The sequence below is a fragment of the Bos javanicus genome, chromosome 9 (genome assembly GCF_032452875.1).
Source record: "Bos javanicus breed banteng chromosome 9, ARS-OSU_banteng_1.0, whole genome shotgun sequence".
Classification (NCBI taxonomy): Eukaryota; Metazoa; Chordata; class Mammalia; order Artiodactyla; family Bovidae; genus Bos; species Bos javanicus.
In genome coordinates this window covers 67,445,356-67,459,853 of record NC_083876.1, presented here as the reverse complement: position 1 = coordinate 67,459,853, position 14,498 = coordinate 67,445,356, and the positions used below count along the sequence as shown (strand labels likewise).

General features: G+C 40.1%; 1 protein-coding gene across 1 annotated transcript in view; it reads right to left on the bottom strand.

Annotated features, from left to right (window-relative positions):
• LAMA2 (laminin subunit alpha 2) overlaps positions 1-14,498 on the bottom strand; it is a 706,382-nt gene that overhangs the window by 258,491 nt on the left and 433,393 nt on the right. The window contains exon 18 of the mRNA XM_061427935.1: positions 4,258-4,344. Coding sequence (XP_061283919.1) covers positions 4,258-4,344 — 87 coding nt within the window. The remainder of the gene's footprint in view (positions 1-4,257; positions 4,345-14,498) is intronic.

The window sequence follows — 14,498 nt, the reverse complement described above, 5'->3', positions numbered from 1 at the left end:
GGAGTGGTATTCAGTAAAGATAACAAGAAAATCCTTTTAAATTTTAACCCAATTCTTCTTGCCTTACTTGATATTCAGAGCTCATGATCACATCCACATATATTCACATCTCATTTTGTTTACCATTAAGAGAGTGACTTTGCTCCACTAGAATAGCAATATACAATGATCATTATCACAGACAACAAAACCCCATTATTTTCAGCTCACTTTTCTGACTTGCTGCCCTCAGGAGAGATGGCATTATATAACAAGATCTAGAAATTTTTTTAAACAGACACCAATTAATCAGTCTGAAATTCTCCCGCAACAATAATTTTAAAAACCAACTCAATCCACAAGAAAATAACTACAATTAAATAGAATCACTGGAGGAACATCTGTCTTTTTGTTGTAGGACATGTAAGGAGACTTACTGAATATACATGATACATCATTTCATATGCCACTTCACTGAAAATGAGCATTCAGATTTTATTACGCGCGCGTGTGTGTGTGCATGTTTATACATAGAATAGTATTCTTAAGAGATTTACAGAAATGTTTCAACAGAAATTAAAAAGTAGAGCCAGTGTCATCAGCATTTAGCTCACTTTTTTTTTTCTCTATGATCTTTTTAATTCCTCTTGATGCTCTGACAGTCATCTTTTTTTGACCATCAAAACACTGTCTCCTTGATTTTCTGTATTTTCTCCTCTTGTCCAGACCATAAAAGCCTAGAATCTTAGCAAAGTGCCATGATGAATACCCAATTCCTTCACCCCTGGTTCTCTTCTTTTACTTTTGTTTAAAACATTCCCTAGTCAGAGGAAGGCAGTAATATCTCAAAGTATGAGTGCTCTGACCCCAAGCAAAAGTTTCTGAAAACTGTAACCAGTGCCTTACATGTGACAGACTATCTGTTCACATTTTGTCATATTTTGCTTTGCCATCCTCTTGGTCACGAGTTTTCTCCATTCCCTCAATTCAAGCAGCAAGGCCACCTGGGCTACATGACTGAGTAAAGGGTTCTGACGGGAAGGAAAGCAGAAAGATCAGAATCTTCTGGACTTGGGTTTTAAAAATCACCATTTCTATGAATGTGGCAACTCTTTCTGCAATGCATGCCCAAACAGGAAAGGGATGGAGTTAGAAAGGCAAATGGAGGAGAAAGGATGAGAGCGGAAATGTTGGTGGGCCCCGGTGTACAAAGTAAACAGCAGTATGTGTCCTGTGTTCCCACAAATGATAGGAAAGTAGTGGAGAGAGTTACTGGACCTGAGGGGAGAGGTAATCAGGTGGACAGTAAACAGAAAGAGGTCAACAGAAATGCGCTTAGATGAATTACTCAGGACAGACTGACCCCACTATATGTCCATTGCCCAAAATCCAGTCTATCTCTCTCTCTCTCTCTCTCTCTCTCACACACATACACACACACACACACACACACACACACACACACACACACTCTTGCAAGCATTCAAGCCTCTTGGTACTAAGTAAGCTTGTTAGACTTTGGTTCTAACCAAAGCTAGAGGTGGAAAGTAGGAGAGAAGAGAAAAAAACATTAAAACAAATTTTTAAAATTTGAACATAAGTGACATATAACATTGGGTTTAAGTTTAAAGGATACTTGACTAAGATTATATGTCCAAGCTCTCACAGTTCTTACATATAAAGAATTTGATCTCAAAGTAGAAATTAAACTGAGATAAAAATATAAAGTTATAATTCCCATCTATCTGAGCTATAGTCTGAGATACATTCTAGCTATATAATAAAACTAGGGGATTTATGGTCACCCAAGATTAGAAAATGCTGAGTTAAACTAACTGAAGAGATGTTTTTCACTCCAGGACTGGTCAGAACTTTTGATGCTAATAGATGCTTCCCAGACTTCCATGATCATAGAACTCTATTCCAAGAACATCTATAGCTTTTGAAACACAGCTTCAGTTTTTCAAGCTGATTTTGTGTAAATGATGTGCATAACTGATTACTCTAATCACTCCCAGAATAGTTTTGATTACAAAATTTTCAGTGCAACCCACATCTCTTTCCTTCCCTGACCCTTATTCTCTCTCACATCTACTTCAGCTGGCACATCTGCCAAAATGTTTCTAATTGTTTGGATCCCCCAGATGGCTCAGAGCTCAAGAATCCACCTGTCAATACAGGAGAATCAGGAGACACAGGTTTGATCCCTAAGTCCCCTGGGTCAGAAAGATCCCCTGGAGTAGGAATTGGCAACCCACTCTAGTATCCTTGCCGGAAAAATTCCACGGACAGAGGAGCCTGGTGCACTACAGTCCATGGGTCAGAAAGAGTCGGATACGACTGAGCACACAATGCACACAAATATACTTTTTGGCTCATACAGAGGAATGATAGACTAAACATTCCTGGAGGGCCCTGATCCAAATTTTGCCTAGAAAAATATAATATCACATATTTCATATAATAATAGTTTAAGATTATATTTGAAAAACTTGAGTTAGAGGCAAGATATGCCATATGATAAGCTGCCTATGCATGTTTCTACCTTCTTTTGAATCAAATTAATAGACTTTAGAAAGGAAATCATCCTTTCTTTCAAGCATCTCTTTCCTAGGTGAATTTTATTATTCAGACTAGAATGTTCTCCAGAATACAATCAACTATTCTCACTCACATTAAAAATGTGAGCTGCTTGAGGGCAAGGATGGTAGGGTACATCTGCTTATAACCTGTGTTTAGTTTAGCCCTGTGCTCAGCACATAATAGCTGATAAACAAATGTTTATTAAATAAAATGTAGGCGTTTAAATTGTAGGTGGCTCAGAAACCACTGTCTAACATGTAGAAAATACATATTATGGAGCAGAGCGGTACAAATACATCAGAGACTAAGCTCACCTAGATTGGTGGATTAAATGGCCTTGTATGACAGCACAGCTGTCATTTTCCAGTTGCTAAAAAAAAAAGTTGCCTGTAGTGAGCCAGAGTGGTCAGGCATTTGATGTAAATCTGTCCAGGCAATGGTATGCTCTGCTATTACAGTAAGTAATATGCATGTGCTGCTGCTGGTAAGTCGCTTTAGTCGTGTCCGACTCTGTGCGACCCCATAGACGGCAGCCCACCAGGCTTCCCCGTCCCTGGGATTCTCCAGGCAAGAACACTGGAGTGGGTTGCCATGCATGTGCCCTCCTTTAAATAAAAAAAATAAGCACAATCAAAGACTTTCAGTTTCTCGATTAAAATTGAATCCTCTTTATTTCAGCTCTGTTCCTCCATTACAAATTTACAAATGCTGCCGTACTCACAAACAGTACTTGTTGCTGCTCAGAGCTGTCATTGGCACTTTGTCCACAGACTGCTAGCTGCTGGCTGAATTCTCTCTGGGTGATTGGCCCTTGCTTCATTAACTTTATGCAGTCTGGTTGAAACAGACCTGATGGCTGCCAAGAGGACAGGAAAGGATAGGCAGAAACAGCCTTCTGCGGTGTTCACCTTGGTGATGCTGGGTGAAAGCAGGTCATTTCCTCTACCCCTCCCTCTAGTTCCACCCCTGCCTAATCTCTAGCAATGGCAGCAAAAGGGACTGTTTTCAATGCTACAACCAGAGAGTTGTGTTGGTCAACAATATCATGGGAGAAATTTGTTCCATTTTCAGTAAACCTGAAATACGGAAGAAACTTTTCCTTGGAAAGATTTTAGGAGAAAAAATAATCACTCAAGTTACAGAAAATAATATCCTGGATCCAATGCAAAACAATCTAGTAAAATCAACAGGAATTAAAATATTGACTTAGAAACAATTAGATGGGCATATAAATCATGATAATAATTACATTTGGTTTCAATTTTCAAATATATTTAAGGTGAATTATGGATCACTTGCTGAACTATGAACTACACACTTAAGCTACATTTTAAGGACAAAAAGCTAATTATGAAAAATAAATGTTGCCAATGTAGACAGCAAGATAAATCTTAAAGTGCATGACTTTCCACTTGAGCAATACTTTCTAGAAAGATTGCAGGTTAATGCTTAACCTTTAAGATTAAAACATTAATCAAACATTCTCTGAGTGAATGGAGATTTATGGAGCAATTTCTAGAGAATAAATAAACTATAAGAATATAATGCATTTGTTTGACAAGTGTGGTAAGAAACTTTATTTCAACTCACCAAGTGTGGTGGCCTTTCTGGGGCAGTGCAAAAGATGATGATGCCTGTGGTTTTATAACTCCCAAGGTGGAAATCACAGTGAAAGACAGTTGAGTACATGCTTACCTCTCACAGCGTTGTCCTGAGTACCCAACAGGGCATTCATCACAGATCAAGCCGAGACTTCGGTCCATATGGCATGTCGGGCTAAAGCTATGTTGATGCCATTGGAGAACAACAGGGACAAGGAAGAAACACATACACAAAGTCATTAGTAGAATATTTTCATTTCTCTTCTTTCAATGTTGCTGTGACAAAAGGGTACGGGGTAGTCATTCTCATCTCACAGATGGAGATTAGGGTCTGGGAAGTCAAGGGTGAAATGATACGCCTATTTCTTCAGATGTGAATACAGTCCAGTGGAAAAGTGTCCCTGTAACATGTTAGTAATTGATATTTGAGTGTTCTGTGTCCCCAAACATCAGGAACAAATGGGATCCTACAGCTGCTCTTGAGGGATTCCTCAGGCCTGCCAGCGTGAGGCACTCCGCCCATGACAAAGGTCATGAGGAAGGAGGCTCGACATACACAAAGGCAGGATCGAGCCTCAGGAGTCTCCCTGGAAATCCTCGAGCATCTACCCCCATAACCAGAGCCTGCCTACTTTACTACTTTGTGCTCTTACCTACAACTCTAACTTTCCGGGGGGCTGTCCCCCACCACCTCTTTCAGAGAAGGAGTTAACTTAGAGCTCCAGTTAATAATAATTCCTGGGTGTGACAGGAGTGTTTTAACCTACAAACTCCTCTGAAGTTTCTCTAGCCTGCCTGACAGGCTTGTCCGGCCACATGTGATTGCTCACAGCCTCCCAACTGTGAGAGGCACGAGATGCTTTAAACCTTCTAAAAACAGGTTTTTTAGAGAAGTTAGAAAACTATTAGTATAAGTATAATGGGCTGATTAGAAATTGTGTTGGTGAAGGGTTTTTCATTTGTTGAGCCAATGTTTGTTGCTAAGTCTCCACATCCCCTGCCCTTACACACATTAATGAATATATAGAAGAAATAAGTATTAACCTTTGATACTAATCACGTTAGACCTTAGGCTAAGTAAATTCTTTCCTTAATTAAAACCCACTACACCCTCACCCTATAGGAATGTAACTTTATCTGGTACCTTCAGAAGGTGGAATCTTTTTTAAGAATAATCACCCCTGGAGAAATAAGTGTCCTGGTTGACTGACCGTTGTCACAAGGAGAGGGTCAAAAATTGTCAGCAGGCCCCCTGGCCAGAAGATGATGTAACACCCCTAAGACCTCTGTATACATTTGTATGAAGCACCTGACTTTGATAAAAGTCAGGACTGCTGACCCCACGTGGCTTTTGCATAACATCTCAGTGTATAAAAGTAGATCATGGAAAATAAAGAATTGGGATCAGTTTCTCAAAATACTGGTCTGCCCATGTCACACTCTCTCTTAAACTCTGGCTGAGTCTCCATCTGGAGCACGGAACCCACCAAGCTTACTAATTTTGCCTGGGCTTCTAAGATCCAACCGGGGAGGCCTCAGTGTCTCCTCTCCTTTGGGAGAACAGAAGGACACCTGCGGCCTATGTAAGTGGTGCAAACTTCTTGTCTTGAAGTTTTACTGGTCTCCTGTGTAAACCAAGCTACTCAGCCTCTTTTCTCCACTGAATTTTCCTACTGAGCTATCCTCATTCTATTACTCTTTACATCTCTAATTAATATCTAATTGAAGCTATTGTATCCTGATCCTCGCCGACGCCGTCCCCGCTTCGAACTCCCTGGATCAGCTGGTGCTGGACCTCGGCAAGGCCTGGCAGAACATAGTCTTACATGTTTTCTCTCCAGCCAAATCCTGATGAATTTGAAGCAACCCAAAGGAACCTGTTATAGATTTTGGAAAACTCAGAATGTGGTCATGGAAGCAGTGATAGTGGTGGTGGTGGTGATGGGGTTCCTCTGCCCAGTACTGCTGTCATGGGTGGCTGGGTGCGTGCGTGCATGTGTGTTCAGGCCACTGCCCATGTGTACTCATGGGTCAGCTGTTTACACAGATGGAACTCTTGGAAAAGCTTTCAGATAAGATCAAGCATATTCTGCCTAAATTTCTAACAAATCCAAACAAACTAGAACCATGTTGCCATTTCATATTTCTGCTATGTTCCAAAGTTTGCCTCTCTGCATGTATTTCTATTTGGGGTCTGAAATAACAGAGTTGAATACCAAGTCAGGAATCAGCAGTGTGATTATGTGCTAGCTTTAGCCTTCACCAACATGCTCAACTCTGGCCATATTTCTTTGTCTTGTGATACCTTTCATGCATAGACCCTTACCCCGAGAGTGACACAATGGCTCTCTGAAGAGCCATCAACTGTTTTGAATTCTGTGAGTTCTGCTACTTAACCATTTTGAAAGGATATGCCCCCAATTAATCTTTCTCCCATCATGCTTTCCCTAAGTAGATTTATTTTCTATTATATATGACAGGACAATTCAGTATAATCTTGCTTGATGGTTAAATGAATTAAAGAAAGAACAACAAATTTAACTGCAAGTCTTGAATTCATTTTACTCTTGACAGTTTCATGACTTTGAAATACTTTCTTAACTTTTGTGCAGGTCAGATCACGGGTACTATTTTTTAATATTATCCCTGTGGCTTAACTCATGGTAGTCCTGTAAAGATTTAATAATTTCTTTATTTTTAATTGAACTATACTTGATTTAAAATATTATTTTAATTTTGGGTATACAGCAAAATGACTCAGTTCTATGTATATATCTTTCAGATTATTCTCTATTATAGGTTATAAGAAGATATTGAAGAGTTCCCTGTGTTATACAGTAAGTCCTTGTTGCCTATCTATTTTATGTATAGTAGTTTGTGTCCGTTAATCCCATATTACTAACTTATCCCTCCCCTACTCACTTTCCCTTTCAGTAACCATAAATTTGTTTTTTACATCTGTGAGTCTATTTTTATTCTATATATACATTCACTTGTATTATTTTTTTGGATTCCACATGTAAGTGATATAATACTTGTCTTTCTTTCTCTGACTTACTTCATTTAGTATGATATTCTCTAGGTCTATCTATGGTGCTGAAAATGGCAGTATTTCATTCTTTTTGTAGCTGAGAAATATATATATATATATACACACACATATACACGCACACGCACCGTGTGTGTGAGTATGCATGCTCAATTGTGTTCGACTCTTTGTAACCGTAAGGACTGCAGTCTGTCAGGCTTCTCTGTTTATGGAATTTTCTGGGCAAGAATACTGGAAAAGGTTGCTATTTCCTACTCCAGGGGATCTTCCCAACCCAGAGATTGAACCCATGTCTCCTGCATTGTCAGGCAGATTCTTTACCACTGAGCCACCTGGGAAGCCCATCTTCTTAAACCAATTGTCTGTTGATGTGCACTTGGGTCATTTCTATGTCTTGGCTGTTGCAAATAGTGCTGCTATAACATTAGGGTACGTGTATCTTTTCAGATTAAGAGTTTTTGTTTTTTTCTGGATATATGTCCAAGAGTAGAATTGCTGGACCACATGGTAGCTCTATTTTCAGTTTTTTAAGGAACCTCCATGCTATTTTCTGTAGTGGATGCACCAATTTAGATTCCCACCAGCAGTGTAAGAAGATTCCCCCTTTTCTCTAAACCTTCTCCAGCATTTATTATTTGTAGACTTTTTGATGATAGTCATTCCGACCAGTGTAAAGCAATAATTCACTGTGGTTTTACTTTTCATTTCTCTAATAATTAGCAATGAACATCTTTTCAGGTGCCTACTGGTCACCTGTATGTCTTCTTCAGAGAAATGTCTATTTAGACCTGCCCATTTTTTGATTGGGTTATTTTTAAAGATTTAATAATTCTTACTTGTTGATAGTAGCAAGCTATTAGAACCAAGTAGTTTTATCATTAAAACAAAACAAAACCCCACAGAAGTATCATCACAGATGCAGAAAATAAACTTCTGATTACCATGGTGTAAGGGAGGGGGGATAAATTGGAACATTAGGGTTACATATACATACTGCTGTATATAAATTCTACAACATGGATCTATGTGTGCTCAGCTGTGTCCGACTCTTTGTGGATCCATGAACTATAGCCTGCCAGGCTCCTCTGTCTGTGGAATTTTCCAGGCAAGACTACTGGAATGGATTGCCATGCCCTCCTCCAGAGGATCTTCCCGAACCAGGGATAGAACCCATATTTCTTGCATCCCTTGCATCAGCAGGTGGATTCTTTACCACTAGAGCCACCTGGGAACAAGAACCTACTGTATAGCACAGGGAATTCTATTCAGTACTCTGTAAAGGCCTACATGGGAAATAAATCTTTAAAAAAAGAGTGGATATATTAATATGCATAACTGATTCACTTTGCTGTACACAACACAACAGTATAAATCAACCACAGCCCAATAAAAATTAATATTTTTTTTTCAATTCAGTGAAGTATTTTACATGAATCTGTTGAGGTAAATGGGGAAAATTCTGGTCCGATACATATTGAGTATACAAATCTTACTCAAATTAAAGATGTCACATTAAGGTGGCTACTACAAGCAGAAGAACAAGCCATCCTCAGCCTGCGATCTATGAGAAGAGACCCATCTTTCAGAGTGTAGCCTGTGGGAGCACACCAAGGGGAGCACACCAAGGGTGGTTTTCTTGGCAAGAGTATGACTGCATTGAAGAGAAGAGGCACATGTAAAAATGGAAAGAAACATTTTTTTTTAATTTCTCACTCCATGATTTACTATTGTTTTCAGACATAAAAGGAAGACTGGATTTTGACAAACCTCTAGAATGCATGTATGCCTTCTTTTAAAATTGGCATTATTTAATCACCTTATCATCTACAGAAAAAGTAATTCTTAACTAAAAAAAACCCCTAGGGTCCCCACCCATGTGGGACTATGATGACTGAAAGGAAACCACGCTCTCCTGTCCAAAGATGGTGAAGGAATAGGACAGGGAGACCACTTTCTCCCCCACAAATTCATCAAAAGATCATTTGAATGCCGAGCAACTTCCACAAAACAACTCCTGAATGCTGGCGGAGGACACCAGGCAACCAGAAAGGAAGCCCATTCTGTTTGAAAGGATGTAGGACAAAATATAAAGACAAAAAGAGAGACAAAAGAGTTATAGACTGAGACCCGTCCTCAGGAGGGAGTCATGAAAGGAAGATAAGTTTCCAAACAGTAGGAAACCCTCTCACAGGAGGGTCTGAGGGGGTTTTTGGAATCTCAGAGAGCAACATAACCAAGAGAAAACAAACAAACAAAAAAACACACACAGAATATGCTCCTAACCACAACTGCCAGCAAAGTAGCTCAGAAGCTCGTATCTGCCACCAGCAAGCGGGGGCTGGACGAGGAGGGGTGGGCTGTGTAATCGATGCTTAGGGTAAGGACTGGGTCTGAATGCCCTGAGGACAATCTGAGGGAGCTAATGTGAGACAGCAACTCAAACTGTGAGATCACCAGAGAGAGAAAAAAAAGAGATCTTTCCCAAAAAAGGCTCTAAGGTGCAGCCTGGCCTGCTCACAGAACAAAGGAGTGCGTGAATACCAAAAGAGAGCTAGCCAGCACTGTACAGGCCTCTCCCAGAGGCAGAGAGGTAGGTGTGTGACAGCCAGAGCCAGAAGGCAAGGGGCAATCTTGGCTCCAGAGACCGGCATCCTCCACCAAACTGTGAGCAGGCTCCCAGCTGCTAACCACATCTTCCTGGGATCCTGGACAGTTGCCATTTCCCAGGAAGGTCACAGCCTGAGATCAACTCCTCAGAGAAGACACACAGCACACCTGAGACGGTGCCTTCATGGCACTCCTGGGAAACTGAGCAACTGGGGCCAGGGAGGTGATTAAGATGCACAGCCCACTTGGGACAGTGCACTCGCCAAGCGCCTGGTCACCTGAGCTGCTCAGACCTGGGAAGGGCATAAAACACACACTCAGCTGAGTCTATGCCCTTGTGGAGGACCTGAGAACCTGAGCATCTTAGACCTGGGTAATGTATGAAATGCAGGGTTCACTTTGGACAGTGCCCCTGCAGAACATTCTGGAGCCTGAGCAGTGTAGACCCAGGAAGAACACACCACCTTGAGCTGGGGCAAACCCAGTGTGGTCTATATACTGTGAGCACTCCCTACACACACCAGCGATATTTATTTGCAGGGTCCATCCCTCACCACAACACAACTGAACAAGTGAGCCTAAATAAATGACCACATTTGCCCCCTGTGTCAGGGTGGAAATTAGACACTGAAGAGACTTGCAAACAGAGGAAGCCAAAATAAACGAAGAGGGAACCGCTCTGGAAGTTACAGGTGCAACAGATTAACACCCTGTAGTTAACATTGACTAAGCATTGGAGGGGGCCTATAGACCTTGAGAACAAGTGAAAGCTGGAACAAGGAACTATCTGAAACTGAATTGACCCCACACTGCCCACAAAAGCTCCAGAGAAATTCCTAGATATATTTTTACTATTATCACTTTAAAATTTTTCTTATAATTTAAGTTCATTATCATTCCTTTAATTTTTATTTTTATAACCTATTACCTTGCAAAAAAAGACCCTATTTTAAAGCAAATTTCATATATATATTTTTCATAATTTTTGTGATTGATTTTGTTTTATATTTTTAATATTGTTTTTTTTTTTTTTGAGAGTCTAACTTCTATTCTAGATTTTTAATCTTTGTTTTTGGTATTTGTTATCAATTTTGTACCTTTAAGAATCTAATCTTCAGTATCCATTTTCACTTAGGGGTGTGATTACTGGCTTGATTGCTCTCTCCCCTTTTGACTCTCCCTTTTCTCTCCCAGGTCACCTCTATCTCCTCCCTCCCTCTTCTCTTCTCTACTGAACTCTGTGAATCTATCTCTCTGGGTGTTCTGGGCTGTGGGGAACACTTAGGAAACTGATTACTGGCTAGATTAGTCTCTCCTGTTTTGACTCACCCTCTGTTCCTCCTGGTCACCTCCATCTCCGTCCTCCCTCTTCTCTTTCTATGTAACTCTGTGAATCTCTCTGGGTGTTCCAGACTGTGGAAAGCCCTTAGGAAATCAATTACTGGCTAGATGGCTCTCTCCCCTTTTGACTTCCCCTCTTCTCCTGGTCACTTCTGTCTCCCTCCTCACTCTTCTCTTCTCCATGTAATTCTGTGAACATCTCTGGGTGTCCCTCGCTGTGGAGAATTGTTTCACTATTAACCTAGATGTTTTATGATTTGTGCTGTATGGATGGAGAAGTCTTGAGGCTACTGTAAGAATAAGACCGAAAGCCAGAGGCAGGAGGCTTAACTCCAGAACTTGAGAACATCAGAGAACTCCCAGTTCCAGGTAACATTAATAAGACATGAGCTCAACCAAAGGCCTCCATACCTACACTGAAACCAAGCTCCATCCAAGAACCAACAAAATCCAGAGCAAGACCACCATGCTAATTCTCCAGCAAAGCAGGAACACAGCCCTGAGCATTAAAAGACAGGCTTTCCAAAGCCATGCCAAACCCATAGACACCCCAAAACTCACTACTGGACACTTCACTGCACTTCTTAAAGAAGAGATCTAGCTCCACCCACCAGAATACAAACGCAAGCTCCCCTAACCAAGAAACCTTGACAACCACTAGTCCAACCCCACCCACAGGGAGCAAGCCCCACAATAAAGAGGAACCAAGAACTTTCAGAGCACCGAAGAATTGATGCTTTTGAACTGTGGTGTTGGAGAAGACTCTTGAGAGTCCCTTGGACTGCAAGGAGATCCAACCAGTCCATTCTGAAGGAGATCAGCCCTGGGATTTCTTTGGAAGGAATGATGCTAAAGCTGAAACTCCAGTACTTTGGCCACCTCATGCAAAGAGTTGACTCATTGGAAAAGACTCTGATGCTAGGAGGGATTGGGGGTGGGAGGAGAAGGGGACGACAGAGGATGAGATGGCTGGATGGCATCATTGACTCAATGGACGTGAGTCTGAGTGAACTCTGGGAGTTGGTGATGGACAGGGAGGCTTGGCATGCTGCAATTCATGGGGGTCGCAAAGAGTTGGACACGACTGAGCGACTGAACTGAACTGAACTGAACTGAAGAACTTTCAGCCTACAGAGAGGGCACTCCAAACACAGCAATCTAAACAAAAGGAAAAGGCAGAGAAATATTTAGCAGGTGAAGGAACATGATAAATGCCCAGTAAACCAAACAAAAGAGGAGGAGACAGGGAGTCTTGCTGAAAAAGAATTCAAAATAATGATAGTACAGATGATCCAAAATCTTGAAAACAAAATGGAGTTACAGATAAATAGACTAGAGACAGGGATTGAGAAGATGCAAGAAATGTTTAACAAGGACCTTGAAGAAATAAAGAAGGGTCAATGAATAATGAATAATGTAATAACTGAGATCAAAAGCACCCTGGAGGGAATAAACAGTAGAATAACTGAGGCAGAAGAGAGGATAAGTGAGGTGGAAGATAGAATGTTAGAAACAAAGGAAGCAGAGGGGGAAAAAGAAAAAAGAATTAAAAGAAATGAAAACAACCTCAGAGACCTCTGGGACAATGTTAAATACCCCAACGTTCAAATAATAGGAGTCCCAGAAGAAGAAGACAAAAAGAAAGGGGAGGAGAAAATACTTGAGATAATAATTGAATACTTTCCTAAAATGAGGAAGGAAATAGCCACCCAAGTCCAAGAAACCCAGAGAGTCCCAAACAGGGTAAAGCCAAGTCAAAACACCCCAAGACACATATTAATCAAACTAACAAATATCAAACACAAAGAGCAAATATGAAAAGCACCAGGGGAAAAGCAACAAATTATACACAAGGGGATTCCCCATAAGGATAACAGTGATCTTTCAATAGAAACTCTTCAGGCCAGAAGGGAATGGCAAGACATACTTAAAGTGATAAAAGAGAAAAACCTACAACCCAGATTACTGTACTTAAGGATCTCATTCAGATATGAAGGAGAAATCAAAAGCTTTATAGACAAGCAAAAGTTGAGAGAATTCAGCACCACCAAACCAGCTCTTCAACACAGATCTTCTCTAGACAGGAAACACAGAAAAAGTTTATAAACTCGAAACTAAAACAACAAAGCATATGGCAATGTGTTCATACTTACCAATAATTACCTTAAATGTAAATGGGTTTAATGCCCCAACCAAAAGACAAAGACTGGCTGAATGTATACAAAAACAAGACCCCTATATATGCTGTCTACAGGAGACCCACCTCAAACCTAGGGACACATACAGAGTGAAAGTGAAGGGCTGGAAAAAGATATTTCATGCACATGGAGACCAAAAGACAGCAGGGGTAGCAATACTCATATCAGATAAAATAGACTTTGAAATAAAGACCATGAAAAGAGACAAAGAAGGACATACCTATGAAAAGATCAATGAAACAGAAAATTAGCAAGGGTACACAAGCTTTAAATGAAACAATGGACCAGTTAGACCTAATTGATAGCTATAGGACATTTCATCCCAAAACAACAATTTTACCTTTTTCTCAAGTACACACGGAACATTCTCCAGGATAGATCACATCCTGGACCATAAATCTAGCCTTGGTAAATTAAAAAAGGTTGAAATCATTTCAAGTATTTTTTTGATCACAATGCAGTAAGATTAGATGTCAACTACAGGAAAAAAAAAAAAAACTATTAAAAATACAAACAGATGGAGGCTAAGCAACATGCTTCTGAATAACCAACAAATCATGGAAGAAATCAAAAAGTAAATAAAAATATACATAGAAATAAATGAAAATGAAAACACGACAACCAAAAACCTATGGGATTCAGTAAAAGCAGTTCTAAGAGGAAGGTTCATAGCAATACAAGCTTACCTCAAGAAAACAAGAGAAAAATAAAATGAATGACCTAACTTTACACCTAAAGCAACTAGAAAAAGAAGAAATAAAGAAACCCAGGGTTAGTACAAGGAAAGAAATAATGAAAATTAGAGCAGAAATAAATGAAAAGGAAACAAAGGAGACTATAGCAAGAATCAAGAAAACTAAAAGCTGGTTCTTTGAGAAGATAAATAAAACAGACAAACCATTAGCCAGAGTCATCACAAAATAAAGGGAGAAGAATCAAATCAACAAAATTAGAAATGAAAATGGAGAAATCACAAAAGAACACAGAAATACAAAGGATCATAAGAGACTACTATCAGCAACTATATGCCAATAAAATGGACAACTTGGAAGAAATGGACAAATTCTTAGAAAAGCATAGTCTTCCAAAATGGAACCAGGAAGAATTTAAAATTTTAAAAGACCCATCGCAAGCATGGAA